Below are 26,015 nucleotides of genomic sequence, written 5' to 3'. Positions count from 1 at the left end.
GGATGATGTCGAACATGTCACTTTGCTTTAAGATTATGCAAAAACTGTACTGAAGTCCCTTTCAAGATTGGTATATTGATGATTCACAAGCACTGTTAATTAAGAAGAATTTGTCATATTAGGACTTCTACCATGATAAATGTTGCCTGCTAATAGATGGATACTCATTCCTTTATTTTATGGTAGTTACAATACTGTCTTTCTTAAGAAATACTTTTTTCTAGTGATAGATGCTGCTGTAATATTTAAAGTCCAGTACTTTAAAAAGTGGACACTTCAAAATTTTGCGTTTTAAAATTACTTTGACTTCCGAACATGTCTTAGTGAGTAATAAATATTAGTGTTACTTCTTCTGTAACCCACTTGCTTTAATCCTCATTGAATTATACATGAAGGAAGTAAAAAAAATAAACTGCTATTGACAAAGAAACAAAATAGTGTATCATAAAAAACAACTCTTTTTTCTAATCAACTTCAAAATTAGCACTTATTAAGAGCCATGCTTGCTTTCAGAACACACAACTCCACCCTGTGTCTTTTCCCTAATGATCACTGAATGCTCTTACACCTTTTTTTTTTTTTTTTGGTTCACTGTATGGTCCTAATTGTTGCTTTTGTACATTTTTTTTAATTTCACAGTTGTGCCTGTCATTTTGAAAGCGCTGACATATGACGAGAAGAGGGGGGCGTGCAGTGTGGGTTCCAACGTGAGAGATGCAGCGTGCTATGTGTGCTGGGCCTTTGCTCGTGCTTATGATCCTGCAGAACTGATACCATTTATAAATCAGATTTCAAGGTAAGTTGTGGCAATAAGAAACTGAGCTATTTACATTTAATTTTAAAAATCTATTCAAAATTAGGAAGAAGCTAGAAGTAAATCTAATAGTCTAATTCTGTATGTTCTAGAAGTTAATAATCTAGGAGTCTAATGCTCTATCTTTAAGACATTTAAAATTAGATCATCCAAAGTGATACATCCATTTAGGGGAAATACCTTCATGCTTAAAAAGTAGCTGGTGTGTCCCATATAACATGAATGATATTCATTGATCTCTGGATATTGTTTGCCAAGGAATGGATATTTTTGTTTCTCTATGATAATTTTTAATAAAGTTTATTGATTCATGCTAACAGATATGCTGAATATCTTAAAGATAAAGAAATGAATATGAGTGGGATGACGATGACATAAACAGTACTGTTGCCTTTCCATGTAATTGTTGAAGTCTAAAATTTCTTCCTGTTGCAGTATGATGCAGTTTAACTTTTTGGATTGAAATGCATCTATATATTTCCTTATCAAGTGTGATGACTTCATTTCCTTCTGTTTACCTATCATATGGAAACCAAATAAAAATCCAAAGAAATTCACTGTAAGACAATTCAGAAAAATTAGTGGAGGCTTTGGCTGGGGGGGGCGTCATCTGTTGACTGCTTGATCACCTGCTTTATGTTAGCTCGGCGAAACAGATTCAGGAAGTTCAAGAAGATTTGGAACCTTAGTGCAGTAGAGGTAGAAATAAACCCCTAAAAATTGGGGAGTTGCTTTATGGAGTCATAAAGAGCTGGAAATATTAGATGAAGGGAAAACTTACGGAAGAAGTAACGAAGTAACTTTTTACCTTTTCAGGTGAACACTTATTTCTAATGATCGAGGAGTTTTGGTACTTTGTCAGATGGGTATTGTGCAAAGAATATAGCATGTCTTTATTGACCAGCTTACAACTTACAAGTTAAGCAGGTTAGGTCTAAACGAATAAACTACACTTCAGCTCTTCGCTAAATAGCCATTTCGGAGCCTCCTGGTTCTTCCGTACAATTTGTAATTTTTGTTTTGAAGTGTTCCAATTCAAAGATTATTTTGAGTAATAAAATCACTTCTAGTTTCTGAAAGTGGTAAGAACTTGAGCTCTACACAGTGATTCTGAATTCTTAGTAACACATAACTTTTGAATAATGGAGTTTTTATTATAACTAATAAGACTTTTTAGTTAAAGTTAACAAATAATGAGAGAATTTTTTTTCTCTTTTGATACCTTCTGTTTTTATAGAGTACCCCAGTCCAGAATGACCGCGGTACTGAGCTCTACTTACAGTTGAATGGAAACACATGCATGTACTTCTTTTTCCATCTGTGGTTTCTGTTTCAAAAGACTTTCAGAAGTAAAATTTTCAAAAGATTTCCGAATCAAAATCTGTGATACTGCAATGGTGGACTACAACTTGGTGCAGCTTTTCACTTAATACTGATGATGTTTTTGCAGATACAAATTGGTTTTACTTCTTTCTTTTTTCTTTTGTCTTGTACTTTTCCTCCTATTTGCTTGTGGGATTCTCTCTTTAGCATTTAGTCTTTCTGTTGGCAGCACACTGGCTGACATTTCAAGGTGTCTTTAATGGGTGATTTGCACTGCAAACACAAAGAGGTAGCTTCTAACAGTTTCTTGGCAGACTTTTAGTACGACCATTGATAGCAGCAACTCGGGCATCTTTGTCCCCATCGGAGGGGTTTTGATCAGTAGTCATTTAGTATTACCTTTTTAAAAAGAAAAAAAAAAAGTTTGGACTATACAGTGATTTGTCGTCCTGGATATCTGGTACGATTTCTAGGGGCTGCCTGGCTTCCAGATTGCTGACAGAACTATTTCAATCTCATCCAAAAAGCCTTGTTTGGAAACACAGGATTACTTACTTAGCTCAGCAGGTTCCCAAAGAATATGTGACTTTTTCTTTCTTCTTTAAAACCTGTTTTTAAAGTTCTTTGGGACAGTCCGTAAGCCCTACGTATATATTTTTATTCCTTGATCCTGGTGCACTGTGCCCTTGCTGGTCTCTGCTGTTCTTCATCCTTGTATCCTTACTTTCCAGTGCTGGTCCTTTAATGCAGGTCACACAACAGTGTCTCTTACCTGTGTGGTACTTGCTCCTGGAGTTTTTTGAGACCTAGATAAAATCTTTCTGTCTAAGAACCTGCTGTCAAATTTCTTAAGGCCAAATGCTGTTTTTCTTCTTTTTTTTTTAAGCTGTCATGTCTTTTCTCCAAAGTGAGCAGACAAAAATGCTAAGACATCTTAACTTGTGTCTCTGAAAAAAGAATTTCATGTATTACCTTTTTAAAAAGAAAAAAAAAAAGTTTGGACTATACAGTGATTTGTCATCCTGGATATCTGGTACGATTTCTAGGGGCTGCCTGGCTTCCAGATTGCTGACAGAACTATTTCAATCTCATCCAAAAAGCCTTGTTTGGAAACACAGGATTACTTACTTAGCTCAGCAGGTTCCCAAAGAATATGTGACTTTTTCTTTCTTCTTTAAAACCTGTTTTTAAAGTTCTTTGGGACAGTCCGTAAGCCCTACGTATATATTTTTATTCCTTGATCCTGGTGCACTGTGCCCTTGCTGGTCTCTGCTGTTCTTCATCCTTGTATCCTTACTTTCCAGTGCTGGTCCTTTAATGCAGGTCACACAACAGTGTCTCTTACCTGTGTGGTACTTGCTCCTGGAGTTTTTTGAGACCTAGATAAAATCTTTCTGTCTAAGAACCTGCTGTCAAATTTCTTAAGGCCAAATGCTGTTTTTCTTCTTTTTTTTTTAAGCTGTCATGTCTTTTCTCCAAAGTGAGCAGACAAAAATTCTAAGACATCTTAGCCTTGTGTCTCTGATAAAGCAGTTTCATGTTGTTTTGATGATGTTTCATTGACGATATTGTAGATACTAAAGGAGATGAGTCTTGTAACACCAAGCTGTGCTAGAACATGATGCCATCCACTGTTTCTGGATGACTTTCAGAAAGAGAATGCGGTGCTCCAGAATAGACCTGCTTCAGTTAAGCATGCTAGAAATAGTGATATCTGCCATAGTAAGTTATTAAAGAAATATTTTAGTTTCAACAGTCATATTTAATTCCCTTCTAGCTGAGTTCATGGTAAATTATATATAGTATGAAATTCTTAATATAAAGGTACCTAAAGATGTGTTTGCACAGTGAAATAATCATGTGATTACATCTTGGGTTGTATTCCTATTTTTAATCTAAGCAGCACAGGTAATGGTAGCAATGAAGACACAGTGACACCCATGACCAGAATGTTAACAAATGTTTCTAGCAGGCTGTTATCAGCTGTGCGGAGTTATTTACTGCTATCTTTAAACTTGCAGGAATACATTTATATTCTCGCTGCAAACAAATTCTTCAGGATGAGTGTAGCCATATACCAATATTAAAGTCTTGTTCAAAACTGGTGCTTTTTGCAGATTCGGTCAGCTGCCTTATGAAAATAAATCCTCTGCTTCCATCCTCTGACTTGGTTGAACAACTTTAAGGTTTCTTTTAAGGTCTGGCAAGCTTGTTCCTTGTGAAACTTAAAAAAGCCTAAGTGTGAGTGTGTAAGCCGCCTTCTTATCAGAATTCAGATCTGTTCTGTTTATCAGAATTTTTCTTCTGCTCATGATGCTTTGAGTGATATCTTTCTTTTAATCCTTTCACCCTACCATGGTGCCAAACAATGTTGTTCTCCATACGTTAGATGCAAGCTCACCATTTTGATTTTTCATGGTTTGTGGTATTTTGTTTTACTGTCACAAAGGTGTTAGTGGGAACGTGTGGACAGGTATGAAGGAGTTTATGTTTCTGAAGAAGCTCCTGTCTTTTAGCTTTCAGACTGTTCTGGAAAAAAATTCTTCTTTTCTTTTTAAGAAAGTGTCAAGTGAAAATAATTGATATCTTCTACCTATGGTAGTAATACCAATTAACACTGTGGCTTTGCCAGCTACGACAACTTCAATTGTTTGGAATAAGTTGGTGGAGTGGAGAGAAACACAGGGTGGACGGCAAGGGGGAAGCTGAAAATTGCTTATGATCGGTTGTAAGGTGGTGTGGTTTGTATATGCTTTGTTTTCTAACAAAGCTACACGGTATTTTAGCAAGTGTTAACGCTATATTAAGGCTTTACTTAAGAATCTTTGTAGTTATGTTGGCCATACCTTTTCTAAATATAATCAACTCTTGAAGGTAGAATTCCCACTCCAAAGAGAAACGGTGAAAAAAAATATTCAAATAAAGTATGACACACAGTTTCACCTATTGTGTCAGCAAGCCGATAATTACATACAGCTTTTTTTTAAATCTAGCCTTAGGTGTGTCACTGTTTTACTTAAAGAAGAGTCATACTTCTAGCCACAAGCAAATTGTTGCTACCCTTAAAAAATGCAGAACTCAGCATCTTGAAACAAAGTACATAATACCCATTGTGAGCTGAATTACACAGCAAAAACATCTGCCTATATAAGAACACAAACTATTAGATTCTTAATAGAAAAATAATAAATAGTTTACCTGAAAGGAAAATACTACCTCCTTAGAAAAACGTAATGAGTGATTGAGATCCTGAACTGTTTGCTTTGCCTTGGTGCTAGAAACTGCAAATTATTTAATCCTTCATTCATGGTCTTTAACACTGCTGTTTAACTGGCTGGAGGAACCCAGATAATGCTGAACTTGGAGCATAAGTAGCTGGTTGCTACACTCAGACTCGAAAGGCAAGGCGGTCATCGTGGTAGAGCAAGCGCACTGGTGGTAACCAGAAGTTGTTGAGTTAAACAGTGAGCTGCTTTATGTCTTCCTGCTTCATGTCATGGCCTTTGGCACATGTTAGTGTAACTTGTCGGGAAACTCACTTGGGTACCAAAATACAGAAGTAGTATGCTACTTAAACTGGGTCCTGCCCCACAACCCATTCAGACCGTGGTACAGTAGTTACAAATTAAAGGAGAGCGGTAATTTGGTGGTGTTCTTTTTTTTTTCCTTTTCTTGCCTGCGAAGTTGTAGCATCATGTAATGGAAAGACTTTTTTTTCTCTGTTTTCAGTAGTCAAGGGACATAAATATTTCACTTTTGACTAGTAAAAAAATCACCTTAAACTGCATAAAATCGTATTTTTTTAGTAAAATTTATGACTGTTTTAAAAGAAATATCTGTCTTCATATTCAGTGATAGCTGTTTCTTCTCTGCTTTCTTATGAATGTTCTGTTATTAAGTGATGAAATTATCAGAATATTGAAGTTACAAACTTAATTGCTGTAGATCATAGATCAGCTCTTTTCCTTCCTGACCTTAACACTCTTCTTTTAAGGGGGAGGGAAGATAGAGAACCCTTATTAGAAATACTCGCCCGAGAGTATTTCTAATAGTACTTGCTTGTATTTTTACATGTATTTTTTCCCTATCCATATTTCAACAAGATACACTTACTCACATTTGCTTATTTATTTTTTAAAGTCTCGTTAAACTGGTTTCTAAAGCCTTGCCTGATCTATTCAAACTACAGGACCACAAAAAGACAATTCTTGGCAAAGTAGGTGAAACTTCGCTTTTATTGCAGGTTAACCTTACTACGTTTTGAAATGCATGTACTGAAGTTGCTATTCAAGCATATCTTTATAAAAGCATTACTTGACTGAGGTTTTTTTTCTCTCCCAGTCTCTACATGCATGCTGTCTTTTTAAGCTTACCTATGAGGAAAGTTAAACATAATTTAATAACTTGGAAATAGGGGTAATTTGATTCCTGCCCCCTTGGGTGTGGAAGCTGCTGTCTGTAAAGTGGCAGGTGCACACTAAGAAGCTGAGCTGTTTTGTTTAAAACCTAAACAAAAAATAAAAAGGAAAACATACTTCTACTCTATTATACAATTATAGTGATTAAATTGTTGCTGGCTATCTTAATTATTTGGAACTGTTGCATAGTCAGAATGTAGTTTCATTTATCTGTCATTCAATGGTGTAGGTAATCAATAAATGAATCGTTATTTAGAAAGATCTAATTGCTATCTCCCGTTCAGCAGAATACTAATACAAATAGTACGTACAGTGTAGGAGTGCAGGCGGCTTTGTCTTCCCTGCGGTGGTGCGTTGTTTTTGAAGAGGGGAAAAAAAAAAAAAAGGAAGGTGTGGCTATGGATGAATGATGTAGCTTGCTCCAGGGCAAGATTGTCCTGCAGAATTGGGGAAATCTGAAGCATTGCTTTGAGCTACATCTTGTACCATGATGAAATATTGAGAATAGCTTTCTTCTTTTATGTATTTGAATGTTGCCTTCAGAAGGGAGTTGTGTGCCTACTGTGTCTTGCACTTGTGTGAAGTTATTTCCTGCAGGGGCATCATATGCCTTTTTTTTTCCCTTTTTTTTTTAATAGCAGCATTTGTAACTCCTGTTCTAAGCATTTTTCTTATCGCTCTTTTCTACATGTGTATTTATTATACTTTCATCATTTTACTCCAAAACTTTGGGATTGGAGTAACACACGGAACAGTGTAGGATGTTGGGTGGCTAGCAGAAAGTGTAAGAGCTCGGTGTGAGCTGGGTTAGAGGGACTGTGAAAGTGTGCAGTGTAGAAGTGCACTTCTCCTTCTCTTCAGACCTTCTCCTTGCCTAGATAAACAGGAGGAATTGAATCTGAGACTGTAGTCTGAAGGGCTTTTTCCCCTAGCAGTGCTGGCTGAAGCAGGCTCTTTTGCTTGCTCCTTCACCTGCGTTGCTCCTGCAGTTGGGCGTAGCACAGCTACATGTGATAAAATGAATGGGGGAGCTTCTCTGGTTTAAAAAAAAAAAGCTAGGAAAAGAAAAATTAATTGAGCCTAGACCTTTTTTCATCATCCAGCTCACTGTGTAGCCATTCCAGTTGGGGTACTGGCATGATTGAAGAGGTGCAAAAAGGGCTGTTTGCTGCAGCAGCTCTCAACAGACTCAGGTCTGACTCTGGTCTCGCCTCCTTTTTTTAACTTGCTTGGATTGTTCAAAACCGTTTTGCCTGTGATGACCATTATGCCTTCCCTTCCCTAATGTATAGTAGGGAGGAGAGTTTTCTGTCCTGTTACAACTTAGACTTTTCCCTTTTTTGGGCTCAGGAAGGAAATTTTGGTTTTGTGCCAAATTGGCAAGAGGTTTGAGAGTTTATTTTTTTTCTTCCCGCAGCTTCAGGGTGGTATGCTTGAATTAATAGTAGCAAATTCTCAGAGGTTAGCAATAGGATAAGCTTCTTGCTGCTTGTGACTAGTATAGACTAGAAGTGCCTGCTACAGGTGATAAAGGAAATTCAGATCTATTGTCTGGTACATCTGGTGCTTATAAGGAAAGGGTAACCTGATACTTCTGATATTTCTGTGTTCTGATGTCTGTCACCTGGCTGGCCTCTGCTCTCTGATTCTTTCTACCTTGTCGGGGGAAGGTAATGAGATCTGTGTTGGGCTGAGGAGGTGAGCCACTAACATATTTTGAGCCACTAACATATTTTGAGTCCTTTTAACTTTCCCTGAAGCCAGTTAAGTGAGTACTTAGGGGAGAGCGGAAGGGATAGGGAAGAAAGGGAGAATTATTAGTTGACTGATAGAATTGCAACTTGCTTTTTAAAGTCCATTTGTGTGTGTTGTACACTTAACTGCTTGTCGTGCATACAGGCTAAATATACCTCAAGGAACTACAAAATGTGTTTCATAGAGACTGCAAGATGCAAAGCCTTTCTTTGCTCTACCTGTTAGTAGTCAGGTGTGGTACATTTCGGGCAAGTCAAGACATGATTCTTTAACTAGCTTAAAAAAATATCCCACTTTGTTTGACATAAACAGTTTCTTTATGTTAGGAAATCTTGGTGGAGTATCACATAAACTCCCACGACAAAGCAGACAGGTGAAGACACCTTAGACATGTTTCATCTTAGGCATGTTGCTTTCCTTGCTAATCTCTGTGTTACGGCAGACTGTGCCTGCATTTTCAAATAGGAATTAGCTTGAAAAAATTATTCATGTAGTTTGATAAGTTTAAAATACTTCTATTAAAAGGATTAACATAAAACAGTGACTGCGGTATGATTTATGAATATAATGAGGCTACGGGGGCAATGACAAAATTCCTGGGGTTTTTTGTTTTGTTTTTCTAAACATGGTATTCAGTTGCAGCACTGAATAACTCGGGTGGCATCACACAGACAGTATGTTGTTTTGCTGGTTTTACTTATACGGGTTTGTCTTAAGGTAACATAAGAATAAGAAAAAATTGAAAAGCACAATTTGATTATAAGCTGAACGCTTGTTGTGTATAATAACCTGAAACTGTTCTCCATTATATTTAATAAACCACATTTTAAGTCTAAATATGAAATTCAAAGAGCAGTATTTATTCTTCAGTCATGGTCTTTTAACATTGCCAGTTTGAAAAGACTGCATAAATCAGTATGTTAACATTCAATATGTATGTCCTTATGCTCATCCCCAATTGTCCCTTTTGGGTCACTGTGGGAGACAAGGCAATGACTTGGAAGGATTTTGGTCTGACCCAGCACAGCTCTTTTGAAATACTCTGTAACACGTAACTTCAGGGTACCTTTGACACAGTAAGGGCAACACTCTAGATTCTGAGTTTCCTGGCTTGATGAGGGTTTTTTTTGGTGGGTGGGTTGGGGTTTTTTTTTGTTTTCTCAGAAGAGAACAATATTGAAATACTGCATAAGTGACAAAATAATGTTTTATCTTATAGGCCATATAATCAGAAACATCAGGCAGAAATTTGCTTCTTTTTGCTTTCCAGGATGATTTTCATCCAATCCCTTAGTTTTGAATGTTCTCTTCTATAATTAAAAGATTTATGGGAGCTCTTCATGTCATTAAAACTATATACTTCTTAAATATCCTTTTAAAATGATTTTTAAGTTTCTCTGTATGCCAGAGAAGAAAATTAGTAAACATGGTATGAAGATGATGTATTTGACCCAGCACTTTTTCAACAGTTAGCCATGTATGCTACTTCCTAATGGAATGCTTCCTAAACATTTGCTCTTCCAATCACTATCGTTTGGATGACCTCCTTTTGTCTTATAATCACCTAATGTCTTTGTGGCAGAGAGAGGAGTTGCTCATGGGAGTAGCAATAAGAAAGCATTAACTGTCTTTAGAACAATTTATTGGGGTTTATTTTCATTTCATTCTTGCTTTCTGTCTCTTGTTTTCCTTGATGGAGATAGACTGAAATTACAGAGGCAACATTGATTGTGCATTTCAGTGAATTTTAACACCACGGTATTCTTCACTGTAGGAAACTGATAGCCACTACCCAGGGAAGTTTGATATTATCAGTGTAATTAATATCTTTATGCTAAAGCAAAGCTATCGTGGATTTACTTTTTAGCCAGTATTTATTTCCTGTTTTGCCTGGAGTCAATAAATAATGTAATGAAGAGTTTTAGCGTTTGAAAGGAATAATTTTCTGCTTAAATGATTCTCCTGAAGTGATGGTTATTTGTCACTGAAGTTAATTGAATGCTGGAGGTGGATTTCTAAAGTTGTAGACTCCATGTCCTGGGATATACTCTCTCTTCTGTTGTGTAGCACATCTTTTAAAAGCAGTTCTTTTGGGGTAGAAGTATTAAACTGTGCAGGGTTACTAGACTTCATGCACAAAGAAATAGTTTTGTATAATCATGCATCTGTATATCCAGGTCACCTTTTTAAAAAACTGCTTTGCAATTTATCTTGCAGGTCACTCTTTAGCAGGATTTGCATATCGTTTTCTGATTTTTTTTGTTACTTACAGGACGTGATTGTTCTTGTAGAGATAGCTGCAAGTTTCCATTGCTTAACTTTTAGTTTTGCTTAAGCCCTACATAAGACTTGCTGTGCATGTGGCTATTTTAATTTAAAATTGCATTGTATGAGTCTCACATTAGAGATGACAGTTATGTCCAAGTTTTAAACTCCTGCTATATTTAAAATAGAAAACCTTTCTATGCAGTTAAAGATATTTGCATACTCCTTGAATTGCTTTGATACAGTAGGATGGCAGTTGTCTGTTTATGCTATGGAAAGTCCACAGCAAACTAGAGAAATGAGGAAGTACATGGTTATTTCAACTCAAATTTTAGTTTAGAAATTTTTCCTTAGAGGAAATGCTGTGTGTTCTGCTTAGAAGTCTAAATGTTGAAATGACGGCGTTACACATTTCTTCTCATATTTTTGGTACTAACACTCAATATTTTATTTCCTCAGTGCATTGGTTATTGCTGCAGTATTTGATCGTGATGTTAATTGTAGAAGAGCTGCTTCTGTAAGTTATCACATTGTAGCTTATATGTTTGTTACTTTTTGTTTGTTTTCATTTAATTTAATAATTTGTAGACTTAGCTATGTAGAACCACAGTATATAAACAATATATTGTGTTGTGAGCAAAAAAGTGCTGTTTTAAATCCTTAGAAGTATGGTGTGAATTTAGATTTGAAATGATACAATCCACAGATCCACATCTTGATTTATGGCCACAGTTCACAATCTGCTGTATTGTTGTCACGATGGATAAGATAAATTATCTAAGAAAGAGCTAGTTAGCATTTTCTAGTCACAATATCAAAGACAAAAGGGTCATTCATAATAGACAAACACTGAATCTTTTTCAAGTCACCAAGCTGGTAAGTTTCGTAAAGTTATACTTTTCTAATTGTTCATTAACTGTTACTCTGTAATTGTGGTACATTGAAAATTTCTAGAATACTATCTCCCCTTCAAACATATTTTCAGTTATTGTACAAAACTCTTTCCGTAGGGCTGGGAATTCTTATAATAAAATGATAAATCCATTAGACAGATATTGTTATCTAGTTAATAGGACTGACACCTAAGTATATTCTGTGGAACCTTTCTGTAGAAAATATGCAGTTGAGAATTGAAAAGAATGCGTGATTTTTCTTAAGAGAAGGGAATTTATGGAGGAGAGGTTGTAGAATTTGAGAAAAATAAAGAATGGACATCTTTGAGAATTTAAGTCAGTGTGTTGTATATATTGAACTTGCTTTCTAAAAAAAAAAACCAAACTTGTCTGTTTCAACAGATAAAACAAATTATCTTATACAAATGTAAAAAACCCCACCCTATAACTGTATTAACTCAAACACAGGACCGAACAATGTCTGTCAAAGAACGAGGTGTCTCTATTCCCAAGAATAAACTTCACTGTGAATGCATTTAAAAAAAGGCAGTCTTTGCAACATGCAGATTAATTAACAGGTCTGTCTTATTTTTTGACTGAAATTTTGAAAGCTAATGCATTTATACATTTCTCAGGGATACCTGGATAGCATCCTTATTTTTTCTAGCCACACCTCTGCTTGAGAGTTTAAGCTGTTGAACAAAGCTGCAGCATAATTGCTGGGGAAGTGAGTCAGTCGCTTGTGTAATCATATCACAAATCACTTTGTCTAAATAGGTTAAAACCAAAGCATGGAAGCTAAGATGTTGTAGATCACTGTGTACCGATATAACATATTCTTCACATACTGTACAGCTAATGAATATGAGCAATCCTACTTTCCCCCAAACTTCAAGCCCTAAATTTTAGAAACTGTAGAATTTGCTATTCTTGGCTAATTTAAGTCACTTTATTTAAATAAAATCCTTAGAGGAAAACAAAGGTAGCTTTGCTTTCCTGAGAACTGCACAAAACATTAAAGAGTGTAGGCGGTGAAAAGTGAATTATTTATTTGCTCTATAGGAATTGTCCTAGGAATCAGTGGTAATATATATAAAGAGGAGAATTCTTTTTAACATGATTGCCACTACAAGTGTACTGCTTACCTTTAGTGGCTTGATCTAATTGTCGTGTGTAATCTTCATTAAGTTTCTATGCTTAAACATAAACCAATAGTTTGACCATGAAGTATAGTGCTAAACCAGATACGTTTACTAATGCTATAAGCTTAGTGCAGATCGTGTTTCCATATTTCAAATGAGTACAAAATACAGTACATTTTCTTCTCACTTTCCTCTTCTACTTTAAACCAAGCTATCAAGCATTCTGCAATTCAGTTATCTCCAGTCAGTTTTTTCATTAGTACATTCTAATTTAGAGCTGGTCAAAATTTGGAATTGCTCTTTTGATATGGATAGTTATGAAAGTAGTGAAACCTTTTTATTTTAGAAAGGCAGGCAAGGAAATATTTTGTGTTTACTGGGCATTACTACAGTTTTGAAGAAAAATACCTTAGAGTCCTAATTATTTCCAATCATTACTACAGTTAAATACGTATTTAAATAAACACGTTTTACTAGATTTTCCATCTATTACAATATGCAATATATTATAATGCAGAGCACCAATAAAACAAAATAGCATATAGAGATATTTTGAACCCTGAGGTTAGACAGAATAAAACAAGACACTTCTTTTGAAGCTCCAAAAGCATTCTGAGCTGACTTGTGCAACTCTTTCATGAATAATCATTATAAGGAATAATCACATGAATAAGTGATCTCGGATTGGGCTCCATTCAGTTCTGACATGTTAAAGACAGGGGTTTTTTTCCTCTTGGTTGGTTGATAGTTTTTAAAATCATGACTTAGAGAATGTTTTAATATTTTTTCAGTTTTTGTGGGAACAGCAAAGATTCAGGTTACATGGCTAGTTGGTCATCTTGGTTCTGATACCATTGAATCCTGAAATTAAGATCTTTGCATCCAATTTTTCCATCTCCAGAAGGGGACTGTATGAAAAAAGAAAAATTATTATTACAAAACGATTGAAATATTTGGCATCTTTTAGGAATTTGCAGTTATTTGAAAGCATGACTGAAATAGTAACATTTTCAGTTATTGAAAATCTCCTAAATATTTTGAAGAAAAATCTTTGGTGAAACAATAAAAAAGTGCTAAAGGAACAAGGAGGGAATTCTGTCAACATTAAATGAGCTCTAGAAAATTGCCTTTTCACTTGGATGAACAATATGTTTCATTATTTTCATATTTCTATTTTGCTTTCTCTCACAAAGCTTTAACGGAATAATATTGTGGGGAAGGTTTTCCTTGTAACTACTTCTGTGCAATGTACTCCTTCACACCCAGGAAAAATAATTTACCATATCACATTTTTGTTGCTAAAATTGGGATTAGATGCTGTTCGCCTAGAACAGTAATGTGTTTAAGTCATCACAGCTGGAACGTGCATTGTCTACAAAGCCTTCTTAAATCAGTGGTGAAATTTTCCAAATATAACTCTAAACACTCTAGGGTTCTGTTTTTACATTCCTTTGAGGGCTTTTTCTGGTTTTGTTTTAATATCTTGGTTTTCATTGTAAATTGGCTGAAAACTTATTTGCAGAAGAGGCACCTTTTAGCTTTTTTTTAAAATGCACAACAGCAATGCTGAAGTTGAGAGGTTCGTGGGGATGCATACGAACCTCCCTCAACCTAAGCAACCGGCTGTGAAACAACTTACTGTACAGTTTTAGTCTGCAACTGGAAAATTTTGTAGTTACTGAGCTATGTATGCAGGAATTTCCTAGTTACCATATTTCTCTTCTTACTTTTATGAATTGTAAATTCGTAACACAAGCGTGAGAATCTATAACAAACTGATAATTTTTCTCCAAGGCTATTAAATGGAAACAATCGACAAATATATTTATAGTAAGGCAATACTATTATCTATCCTTTAACCACTGCTTACAAGTTGTATGGTTTTTTATAGATAAACTAATCAATTAGGTGTAAATTAACATGTAAATTAGATGCTTAGCATACATCAGATGAATGCTAAGTCATTTTGCCATGCTTAGGTCTTCATGATTGTTTTTCTAAGTAAGTTAGAAAATGAAATAGTGATACAGCAGTGGAATTTTAAAATTCCTACATTAAGTAAACAAACCCTGTGAAATCTTTATGTACAATAGCAACATTGTCTATAGGCCCCTATACATCTTTTTCCAATGATTTTGCCACAGTATATTTCAGTCCTGGGCCTACGGATGTATTGTAAGTAGAATAAAACTTTCACTGGTTTGAGACCAGGTTTACATTATTTGGATATCGAAATTTCTGATTTAAAAAGAAGGGGGGAAAAAAAAAAAGCTTTACAGCTTTTGTATCAGTAAGGCTCTTGTCTGAGCAGTACATTTTTAAAAGAAATTGTAGTGCAGTGATTAAACTATTAAATCCCTTGGATATGATAGTTGAGAGCGTCATCCTTGCTGAAACCTCCCTATGCTGAGTAAAAGGGTCTCAATAGCATAAAAGGGGATCTAAAGCTAACATGTATGTAAAAAGAAATAAATGACGCAGGGTGACATGAAACGATGTCCTGGCTGGGAGTGTATGTTGGTAGAGAGGTAAGGAGTGAAAAACCCCCGTGTCAGAAGCTGGGCTACAGCGTAGAATAAAGACCAAGTGTAGGGCACGGCTACAGCTCGTGTTCCTGTTCTGGAAGACTGCTTTATGTGTTGCCCAAGGGCGTACCTATGCTGCTGCCACTGCGGAGGATAGCCCATGCAGTTCTACCCGAGGCAATCCTAAACTGGTTAGCTCGGGGCCACTGCTGGCAGCGTGGCTGCAACTGCGAGCAGGCTAAGGTGGGCTCCAAATCCCGCCAAGGTGGTGGGTGAGCCGTTTAGAGTCAGCCTGTGCTACGTGTCCTGCAATGGATACACTGCGAGCAGGAGCTGAACTAGCCTGGGCAAGTCTACAGGAACTGCAGTCATTATCCTAAACAGACATAACCTCAGAAATGCACTAAGAGACTCTGACTTCATTAGGGCTTGCTTCACCTGTGTTCGGTGAGTGCTTGCTCCATATGTAGAGTATGATACCTTGGTGAGCTAACGTAACCTTTTGTTTTTACAGGTGGATTACCACAATGGTACTGTATTTATGTAGGAAACACAGAAGCTCTGTCTGTCAAAGTTCTTGTGGCATTTTCAGTAAAGATTGGGACTTCCCCCCTGTATGTTAAATATCAGTTAACTGTCAGGTGACAAGTGCTGTCCATTGCTTGAGATCCGTGTTTGTATATAGAGTGACATTCCCTAAGAGAAGTGTCCAGATAATTATGATCTCTCCTCTGAAAAGAGTGAAAATTTACAGTTTTTATTAGTACTTACGATTGTATATCCTTTTAATGAACAAAAAATAATTGGCTTTTTTGAGAGAGGGAGAAAATTCAAGTAGGGAGTTAAGTAGGTTTTATTCTGTATACCATACAAGTAGAGAGAGTAACTTTATGGTTGTATTCGTTGCATTTTACAAGATTTTGAGTTTATTTAATGCAAAACACAAGAAGCATACATTCATTTTGTCCTCAGGTTTTATAATTTCAGTGTTTCAGCATGCTTTCAGATGTGATCTTTCAAATAAGTATTGCATTCTCAGTAATTTTTGTCTGAAGTTTTCATTGACAAAGAATCAAACTTTGCCTACTATTAGCAAATTATGTTGAAGTAGTCAGACAAAAGTAAGCCGTCTCAATTTCTGTTGTCTACGGGTATTAACTTTCAATTCCAGCATGGAGCCTTGTGTCACTACTCAAAAGCACTCTTGCGGGTGTGACTAGTTTAATGAACTTGCATTCTTAAACTGCTGTCATGCAACATACAGCTTTAAGAACACCAGAACATAGAGATGCAGAAACAAAAAAGCCCTGTGGGCTTGTTCTACTGACAAAGCTTACTTTATTTAAAAAAGAAAAGCCATGGGTCATTTATATTGTTGTGTGTTTTGAATTCATCATCTGGTGTTTATCAAAAAGCAAACCTGACTCGTTTTGGTATGTTTGTTCTCTGTTCCTTAGGCTGCCTTCCAGGAGAATGTTGGGAGACAGGTATGGTAACTTTCCTGAATCTTCATTCATTAGTGCCTTGGAGGTTACTGTAAACGTGTAGTACCTAAAATCAAAATTAGATGCTGTGGCTTCAGAGAAACTGAGTAAAAGGATGTCACAAAATAATTATTTTTGTTATCAGCAAACAGGTTCTTGTGGAATACTTTTCTGAGATCTGAGTTTTATTCTAGTATTCTAGTTTTGGAGAAAGTGAGCTTTCTGGTAATTTTAAGTCATTCTGAAAAGCAAAATCAGCAGGTATGATGGCCATTACACACCTTGCAAACTGTAACGCTCTTAAAGCAGGAAAAGAGCAATTTTTTGGTTATTCTTTTGTTTCATTGACTTTCTAGTTTTCAGTAGTAGTGGAACAGCTGAAGTGTGCTGCACAATCTTTGCTGTGGTTGGTGATACAACAATGAACTAGGCTTAAGAGTCTTTAACTCAGTGTTTGGTTTTGCCTGTTGTACAGTAATACTACCATCTAGATATTTTGAGAAATGTGTTACTTTTGGAGGTACCTAAGTGCTTTGATAAAAAGTATTGTGGTAGGTTTCTATGTAATTTAGCAACATATAAGTAGTTAAAATGCTCAAACAACTTTGATTTGCAACCTTGGAGAAGAAGCAAATAGGGTAAAGACTTGGATTTCAAAGTTTCCTGGTTTCTCATCAGGAGCTAATAAAGCTGAATATACAACTTCAAGGAAAAAAAAAGGGGGGGGAAATGGTTCAGTGGTTCTTGTGACAGAGCAGGGCATGTGAGCATGGTTAAAGCAAATTTTGTTATCAATAAGCTATTCTTTAAGGGATCTTTGTTAAAATGCTGTCTCGCTTTCCCTGATACCATTCCTGAAGGATCTCTGTTAAGAGCTGGGATATTACTCCTTTAGAGCTACAGGTATTAAGCACGTGTCTGTAACTGGTGTATGTATTTCTACATAGAATTAGGTTAATAGCAGAGAAAGAGTGCAAGAACACTAGGAGGAAGAGGATAGATATTTTTGGTGACCTGACCCAACTGGGTCTGTGATAAGTAGAAGCCAGCGTGATTCTTCCCTGGGTCTATAGTTACTGCCCTGGAGAGGTTAGTCATCTCACAGCAACTCAGCCTGATTCCACTTCATGAGGTACTGAATGAAGTAAACCCCTTACTGTGACTTCAGTTCCAGGTGAGATAGGGCTCCTGGGTGCTGCAGGTTTAGAAATGCTTCCATGTAGCAAAAGTCTTGTGGAGTTTTGTATTTCTTAATCAGAGGGGTAGAGCCTAAGTTAGTTTACAACCAGAAAGTTTGCTTACTGATTCCGCTTTGATGCAAGATTCAAATTTGTCAGTGTTGGTAGAACACACAACAATTTTACTTTATATGTCGGCATGTTAAAGAGGAGTTTGCAGAGAAATAGTAAGTTTTCATGGCATGAAGAATGCTATCAGTCTCCATTTGGTTCCTGTAGAAGTTCAGAAGTTTTACTTATTGAACCATTCCTTACTGCCTAGGAAAATGGTTACTTAATCAGTGGATACACCCTCTGTAGTTCTTTACCTGGATGTAACGTGTTGAAAGAGACACCCTTTCTCTGAATTGGAAGGAGCTAAAACATATTCTCCATCGGAAGTAACAATGCGGATACTAAATGGGTGGAGAAAAAAGTTGACCTCGTTTACTTCCTGGTTCCTGCCTGCTTCACCTTTGCAATTCAACATGTTCTGAATCCCAGAGCTTGCTTTTATGGCCTCAGAAAAAGAAGCCATTGTAACTTACGCTTTATGTGAATGAAAACTTTGAAAATTTTGAAGAATTGTTTTTAAGCATAAATCATGAGATATGCTCATACTTCTACTAAGACAAACTTTTATATTGGAGAAGCAAGTTTTAAGTGTTTTGACAGAATAGGAACTGTTAGCTTTTCCTCTGAAGTCTGTCTCTCCTGTTGGCCATGACCTCTGTACTCTTGAACTTGGTTTCAGGAATTCTGCTGTCTCACTGACACGCACTGCGGCACCATGATCTTCGGTGAGATGGCATCAAATTGGCACACTTACAGCCAAGTAATAGATAGCAAGCTCCAACAAGGAGCTAGAATTGAAATTGTTTAGCTGTGATTGTCCTTATGTACAGTATGCATTCTTACATATTTAATTGTATGTCATCTTGTTTGGCTATAAATCATACTGAGGTATTTCTCATGTGTGCATTTTTCTCCCTAATCAGTGTTTCATTAGGCTTTTGCAGAGTACATTCATTTCAGCATTATTAGGGCTTGCAGGTAGTCTCTTGGATAAGCCATAAATACTCTGTCTATCCTTCTTGGTTCAGTCAGATTCCAGGCCTTGTTTTTTTGGACTGTTGGCACTATGCTTCCCAGAATAAGACCTCCACAGTAGCTGACAACTTCCCACTGCTTGCAATATATACTTCTTCAATTATTCAGGCTTAGATCTAGAGATATTTTCTACTATTTTTGCATGGCTGTATCCTAATGTGGAAAGGATGAGTGAGCTGTAAACAAACAAAACTGTATCATATCCAGAACCTGTACTTCCACATAGCCTTATTGCTTAAATATCATATGATTGTCTCTTTTGTAAGTGAGTGTAGTGTCTTTTCAGTTGGCTGTTTTCCATTTGTACTTAATTATGGCTTGTGGAGGCTATGCTGCCTCCTTTGTTCCAAAACACAGCCCTGCTGTGTAATACTGTATTAAATCAGTCATAGCCAATCAAAATTCTGAATATTTTAATTGTATTGCTTATATAAAAAGGCAAACTTTTAGGTGGCAATTGCATTTTTAGAAAGATAATTTATCTTCTAAAACAATTTTTTGAGCAGTGATGTCACAAGTGTGACACTTCCCTAGGATTCAGTGTTTCGGGCTTTGCTGGGCACCAGTGTTCTTTTTAAAAACGAACAAACTGACCCCACTTTTGTAGTTCATTAATAAATAAGTCATAAAATATTTGTGTAAGTAGAAACAAATAGAAGTAACTGAACTCCCATGTATTCTGCATGTGATGCATTTCTTGGTGCCTAAATCTCTAATTTTATACTTCATAAAACTCGCAGCAGATAACTTGTTCCTTCACATAAACTGTAAACATGTTTACACTTATCTAAACGTTCTTTTAGAGAAATCATTTTTTTGTGTACGTACATAGTCATGCATTTACCAAATATAAATTTGGATATGACTTGAAGGTGTTAAGATAACTACGGCATATTTTTTTTTACCTGCTGCTATTTACTTTGTTTATCATTGACTCATAACTGAAGCTAGGTATTTTGCTGTTTATATATCCAACATCCTTTATATCTTTAGTACAAGTGATTTTACTATAACTTAAATTGTATTTTTTCAGTGCTTGCAGAGTAGTAGTAGATTTGTTTTCAATAATGTTGCCTATTTGGAAAGCATTTTACATTTTTAAATAACATTTTCTAATTTTTTTCCCCTCTTCCCTATGATGTTTGTAGGGCACTTTTCCACACGGCATAGACATTCTAACTGCAGCTGATTATTTTGCTGTTGGTAACAGAGTTAACTGTTATCTGACTATAAGGTAAGTTTCCAAGGATTAGTTTTCCTAAACATGAGGGACTTCTTTTACATAATGAAATATTTGTCCGGTTGTTTCACCTTACTGAACGTTATGTTTATTACTGTTGGCTTTGAATAAATGAAAATTTTATTTTCCTTATTTCTGCATCAGACTGCTTATTATGTGTAAGACATGGTGAAAATGTGACCGTGATTTTCTTGTCTACGTGGAGGAAGCAGCCAAGAGGCAATATTTGCAGGTGTCACAAAACTGTCTAAGCTGGTCAAGATTAGAGAACACTGGGGGATTTTGAAGAGTTGTAGTAAAAGGAGAGGCTGTTATGATGGTAGATAGACTCTGATGTGGGTAAAAAAATAAAGTAATAGCCATTTAAAAAAATACTTTGCACAAGTTGTTGAATTTGTGGTCTGTGCATAGACCTTTAACTTGAGTGCTTATATTTTTCATAGATAGCTCAGTGAAAATCTAACCACAGTATGCAGTAGCGTTTGAAAAAACAAACTGATCACTGCAGTATGGAGCCTGCAAAGAATGTAATGGGAAATACCAAAACTGATGTGGTGCTGTTATAAATCAGTGGCTTGTCTTGGAATACTGTGTTCTGTTCCAGTCAGCTATCTGAAAATACAATAATGCTGAAGTCAGGGGAATTCAGAGGCAAGCTGGGTGCACAGGATGACTAAAATAAACATAAGATTGCACTTCCTCATGAGAAGATGAAAAAGACTGAGGGCTGGGTTCTAGCTTTAGTTGTCTAAGACAGGCAGTCTAGCCTAGGTGTCTAGCCTCTCTCCATAGCCAATGCAAAGAGACAGGCACCTACAGAAGGTGATTCAGACCATTTTAAGATAGGTCAGATAAATTGCCCTATGGAGTTGCACGTTGCTCAGAAGCCAACAGGTTAGAAAGGCTTGAAGAGATTATATGCTCCGTTCCGCTTTGTAACTTCCAATGAGCAGTTTTTTAAGATAATTTGCGCTGGAACCTTCTATCCTCTCCTTGACTATTTTTTTTTTATTAATCTGTCCACCTCCATATTGTCCCTTTTGTGCATAATCATTTCAGTCTGTACATACCTTCACCTCTTACCTACTGTCATTCCTACTGTCCTTCCTTCTGGGGTCCACACCCTCCTCCTACACTCTTCCCCAGAGCCTCTCTTCCCCAGAGCTCCTGCCTACTGAGCTGAGATGAGGAAATGCAGTGGCTTGGTATTCGATGCTGCTCTAGATCCGTATGGCGTCAATGTGATTTTTGAAACTCTAGCTTTTTGTACTAGTAGAAAATTGAAAATACTCAAAATTCACAAAGCAGTTTTTATTTTCTGTCTTTTATAATTTCAGCTTGGAGACTAATTATGTTCTTATTACTTTTTGAGAGCTGAATTGTTAATTTATTAATTATTTAATTAAATTATTATTTAAGTGAAAATATTTTTACTGTTGATTTCTTCCACTCTTGTGCCTTTCTTTAAATTGTGCAACAGAAAGAATAAATTTGTGAATTCTTTATAAATACTCTTATGCAGTTAGTAGCATGATTCCTTGAAACCACATTCAGTGTTATTAATCAAACTCTTCTTTGTAAAGTATTTGTCATCTCATTTATTATATTACTTCTAAAAATCTTCACCACTTTGCTCTTCAAACAGGATATAATTATTTGGGTCAATACTTAATTATTTCCTTATTTTTGTCCGAGTAACATCAAAGGAAAAGTACATAAGCGTATATTTGGCTGCGCAGAAAACATGTATCATTATGATGTGGTAGGAAGAATGGACCTTTCTGATTGGTATGCCTTAAGGTGGTGTAATTGTTTCTGTAGTTGGAAAAAGCTGCTTGAGGTTCATATTCCAGATCTAGAATCTTTAGCTGTCCTTCCCCCACCCAGATAAAACAATCCTGGGACACTTTGTATGCCAGCATAATGCCGTTATGTGAAAGGAAGCTGTGCAGGTGTGAAGGTTGGTACTACTAGATTCCTTTGAGCAATAAAAGCCCAAAAAAGATGTGTCAATTTCTACGGCTGAATTTGGTTTTGGTTAATAAATGATTATATATTCTTGTAGAGAGGCAGTATCGTATATATTTTTGTAGATAAATATATGCCATATATATGTGTGTATATGTAAATAGTTGCTTACATCCTTTCAAATCTAAATATTTTTATGCAAGTTTTTCAAGCTGGGTGCCCTTCTGCAACTTTTTGCTGATGTTCTTTGGAGGATTCAGCTCAAATATCATAATCGATTTCTGAGGATGGAAGGTAGAGGAAACCCATTTTGTATGAACTGGGAGTAAAGAGATGATGTGATTCCAGGAGTTCTGGTAAAAGCAGAGTTAAGGAAGAAGCTTTTTAATCTAAGTAGAGTGGGATACAAAAATCTTATCAGCGACATTATCAGGAAGGCTAGACTTGTATCCAAGGCTACTTGCATTAAATACTCAGTAGGGTACAAAAGATGAGGACTGTAGTTGAAGATAGTTATAAACTAAAACTGAAAGTGGGATTGGGCTACAGACATGGCCCAAGAGGTCAACTTTGAGCTGGGCAAGGAAGTTCAGATTAAAATGGTTGGAAAGAATGGTGAGTGCTAAAACTAGGACCCAAACTACAAAGAAGAGAGGAGAACTCAAATATGGCAGGGGAAGTGTGTCTATTATTGTTTGTTTTTCCAGAACAGGGAAAGGAACTTAAAGAGTAATGAATTTTATCATTTCTCTGCTGGCATCAACAACCAGTTAAACCAACTGTCTAATCCCCCTCTAGGGCTCATAGCAGTAGTAGATAGTACTTCTATATCCTGTATTGGCTCAACTGACTGAGGTCTGTGCTGTGGACTTAAGGATTCCTACTCTTCTGATGAATTACATAGATATCAGTATGGTAACATGCAACAGTATTTGGTTTTTGTCTTTGTTTTGCTTCTAATTACACACACATATAATGGAACACTATTATGGTTGCAAAGTTAATCGCTCAGAAGATACAAAAAGGTGAAATTAAGGTAATCCGTGTGTCCTTAATTTCGTTCCTTTGTGCATGCCGTTTTGACACAAACACATTCTACTGCTTGTTTAGCTTCCAAGTTTATTTAACATACATCAGATGTACTGAAAAAACATTTCACTTACCCTCTGTTGACCTTAGCTTTCAGTAGTTGATGCTTCTGAAGATTGGAAAGCAAGTGTGGCTGTGAAGTTAGGTAATTATGCAGGCTACCTAGCTAATTAATTCTGGTGTTCCCTTACATCTTAGGTCTTGACTTTGCAGCTTTAACATTTTTTGTCAGAATTGACTTTTTGTGTATGATTGATTTTTAAAAAGGACAAATTGAAAACCCATATTCAACTTTGGACCATTGTATTTATGAAGATGTAGCACATTTCTGTAACTTAATTTTACTGTGTACTGTGGATTACATCATTAATACATTTCTCCAATCTGAAATAATTGTATAAGTTAATATGCACATCTAGATTTTCTAGAATGTAGCAATGGGAATCGAATGTTTATTTTTGCTTTTCATTGCTGTCAAGCTTTTTGTATGTATAGTACTTTTTATAAAGAATCTGAAAGTTCTACAAAAGTGATTTAACTTTTTTTCAATAATTGTAAAATATTTCCTATTGTATTATTTCATTCAGCCGCATCTCATTTAGGAGAAGGCATGTTTAAGTAATTTTTTTGGTTGCTTTAAATCTAGAGGATTTAAATCAACTTTGGAGTAGCTTGTGTTAAAATGCACACAGATGTTGATTCTGTACTCTCTCTCTCTGGATACTTCTTTTTCAGTGTGTATATTGCTGGCTTTCCTGAGTATACACAGCCAATGATTGATCATTTAGTTAACATGAAGATTAACCACTGGGATAGGTGAGTTCATAAAGTGTAATTATTAAGATCCAGGAATTGACTGTTCTGCATATCATGCTTTCCTAGATGCTTTTTGTAAATTTTACTTATACTAGAGTTTGCAATAGCATTTGACTGAAGGAAACTGGACAAGTAGTAGCTGATGTCATCTATACCTCCCTGGCATGTTGTCACTTAAAACATGTTTATGAATTTTGTCTTTTTGCCATGACCTCAATCTGTTAATAGATTAATAAAACACGATTTATATGCTATATAGTGTATGTGAGGGGTGAACACCATCACCATACAATTATCATAATTTAAGTAGATTTCATGCATAGAGATGGTGCTTAGTCATATTCAGTGTTCGTGAAGATTAAAATGTGTACATATAATGCAAATGAGATTATATCATTGCTGATAATAGTTTGCATCATGAGAAATAATAATAGTTTACTGTAGTGTCCCTGCCAATGCACAGAATGAGCCCTCAGGTTCTACCATCCACACTTATGTTTTTCTTTGTCTCTTTCAGCAATAAGTTCTATTCGTGTAGCTAAAAGCTAGCTGTAGGCTGTCTGTTTGGTCCGCTGTTTTGTTTTGTTGGCTTTTTTTGAGGGGGGAAGCATGGGATGGACAGAGACTGTTGTAATTTTTAATATTGCTGGTGTCTTTATTTTGGTCGGGGACAGGAGTCCCTTCCTGACGTTATTTTTTTTTAATACATTACTTCTACTAAATTGCTAACCCCAAAAAATCCCAAAATGCTTTTTTACATCTTCAGTGTTATTCGAGAACTTTCAGCCAAAGCTCTGCATAACCTTACTCCACGGGCTCCTGAATACATGGCAAATGTGGGTAAGTAACAAATAAGTTCTGCATAGCGTGCCATATCAAGCATTCTAGTTTATGTAGCAAAAATGTATTGAGAAGATTTAAACATGCACCATGACTTAATAAAAACTAAGATTTCCCCTGCAACTTAATACAGTGTAGTGACACTAATAGCTTTACCAGTTTTCAGATTTTATGCAAAAATTATGAAATACTGCCAGATCTTTTTTTATCTGGGAACTGGACTTCAGTTATCTGGCTACACCGGACCCTACCAGTTCCGAGATGAATAAATGGGTGTAGTTCTGTTGCAACAATTCAGGCAGCTAGTCCTCAAATTCCTAGCTTTTGCTTTGTTGATATGGCTTTGATGTTGTAAAGGGTGGGGGCATCTGTTTTGTCTTGTCCAGTCTGACATCTTCAGAAGAATTCCTTTTTGACTGTTGTGTGTGTAATCAAATGTTTCTTAGCATGAATTCACGATCCTTTGCTCGGCCCACTCAAGATTCTGAGGATGTACTAGCTGCTTTTTAATATGGCTGAAAGACAGCAGCTGACACCCAGGTGAATCTGTAGTTACAGATCTTACCTAGGCTCCCTATAGTGGACTAGGAAGGTGGCAGTTTACAAGGAAGTAAATTCCATGGAAGTACAAGCCTTATTTCCCTTAGCGCTCAGCCAACCCAGTGCCTAATAGCAAGTACGTTATTTTATTTACTCCAAACAGGGAGGTAGTTGCGAGTACAAAATTTCTTGGTGTGGGTTAGTATGCTTTGTCAGAATTTACTTACTTTTTAAAACTTGGTGTTCATATAATGGCCTGACTTTCCAGAAATAGTTTTCCCATGTTATTTCTAGGCAGACATGATTACATTTAGAACTGTGATCTGTCACTATGTTTTAAAAAAAATAAATTATTTAATCTCTTCCAGTTTTGCCAAGACTTCTACCTTTATCAGTGGGCACAGATCTGCACACACGCCATGGGGCAATTCTTGCCTGTGCTGAGATCACCCATGCACTGTGTAAACTAGCAGAAGAGAATAATAGGTATAAATGCAAGATTATCTTGACTATAAATTTTCCTTTCATGTCTGGTCTATTGAAAACTTCCTGAGTATAATTATGGAAATCTCCATC

The 26,015-nt window shown here is 36.2% G+C and overlaps 1 protein-coding gene across 1 annotated transcript in view; it reads left to right on the top strand.

Annotated features, from left to right (window-relative positions):
• The window catches only part of TBCD (tubulin folding cofactor D), a 134,784-nt gene that overhangs the window by 54,779 nt on the left and 53,990 nt on the right, over positions 1 to 26,015 (top strand). The window contains exons 14-20 of the mRNA XM_009326126.1: positions 640 to 796; positions 11,035 to 11,092; positions 16,593 to 16,622; positions 20,095 to 20,180; positions 23,979 to 24,059; positions 24,826 to 24,899; positions 25,808 to 25,925. Of these exons, the coding sequence (XP_009324401.1) occupies positions 640 to 796; positions 11,035 to 11,092; positions 16,593 to 16,622; positions 20,095 to 20,180; positions 23,979 to 24,059; positions 24,826 to 24,899; positions 25,808 to 25,925 (604 nt within the window). The remainder of the gene's footprint in view (positions 1 to 639; positions 797 to 11,034; positions 11,093 to 16,592; positions 16,623 to 20,094; positions 20,181 to 23,978; positions 24,060 to 24,825; positions 24,900 to 25,807; positions 25,926 to 26,015) is intronic.

This window comes from Pygoscelis adeliae, unplaced genomic scaffold (assembly GCF_000699105.1).
Source record: "Pygoscelis adeliae isolate BGI_AS28 unplaced genomic scaffold, ASM69910v1 Scaffold61, whole genome shotgun sequence".
Classification (NCBI taxonomy): domain Eukaryota; kingdom Metazoa; phylum Chordata; class Aves; order Sphenisciformes; family Spheniscidae; genus Pygoscelis; species Pygoscelis adeliae.
Note: the sequence above shows the minus strand (reverse complement) of the source record. Positions and strands in the feature narration are given on the sequence as shown.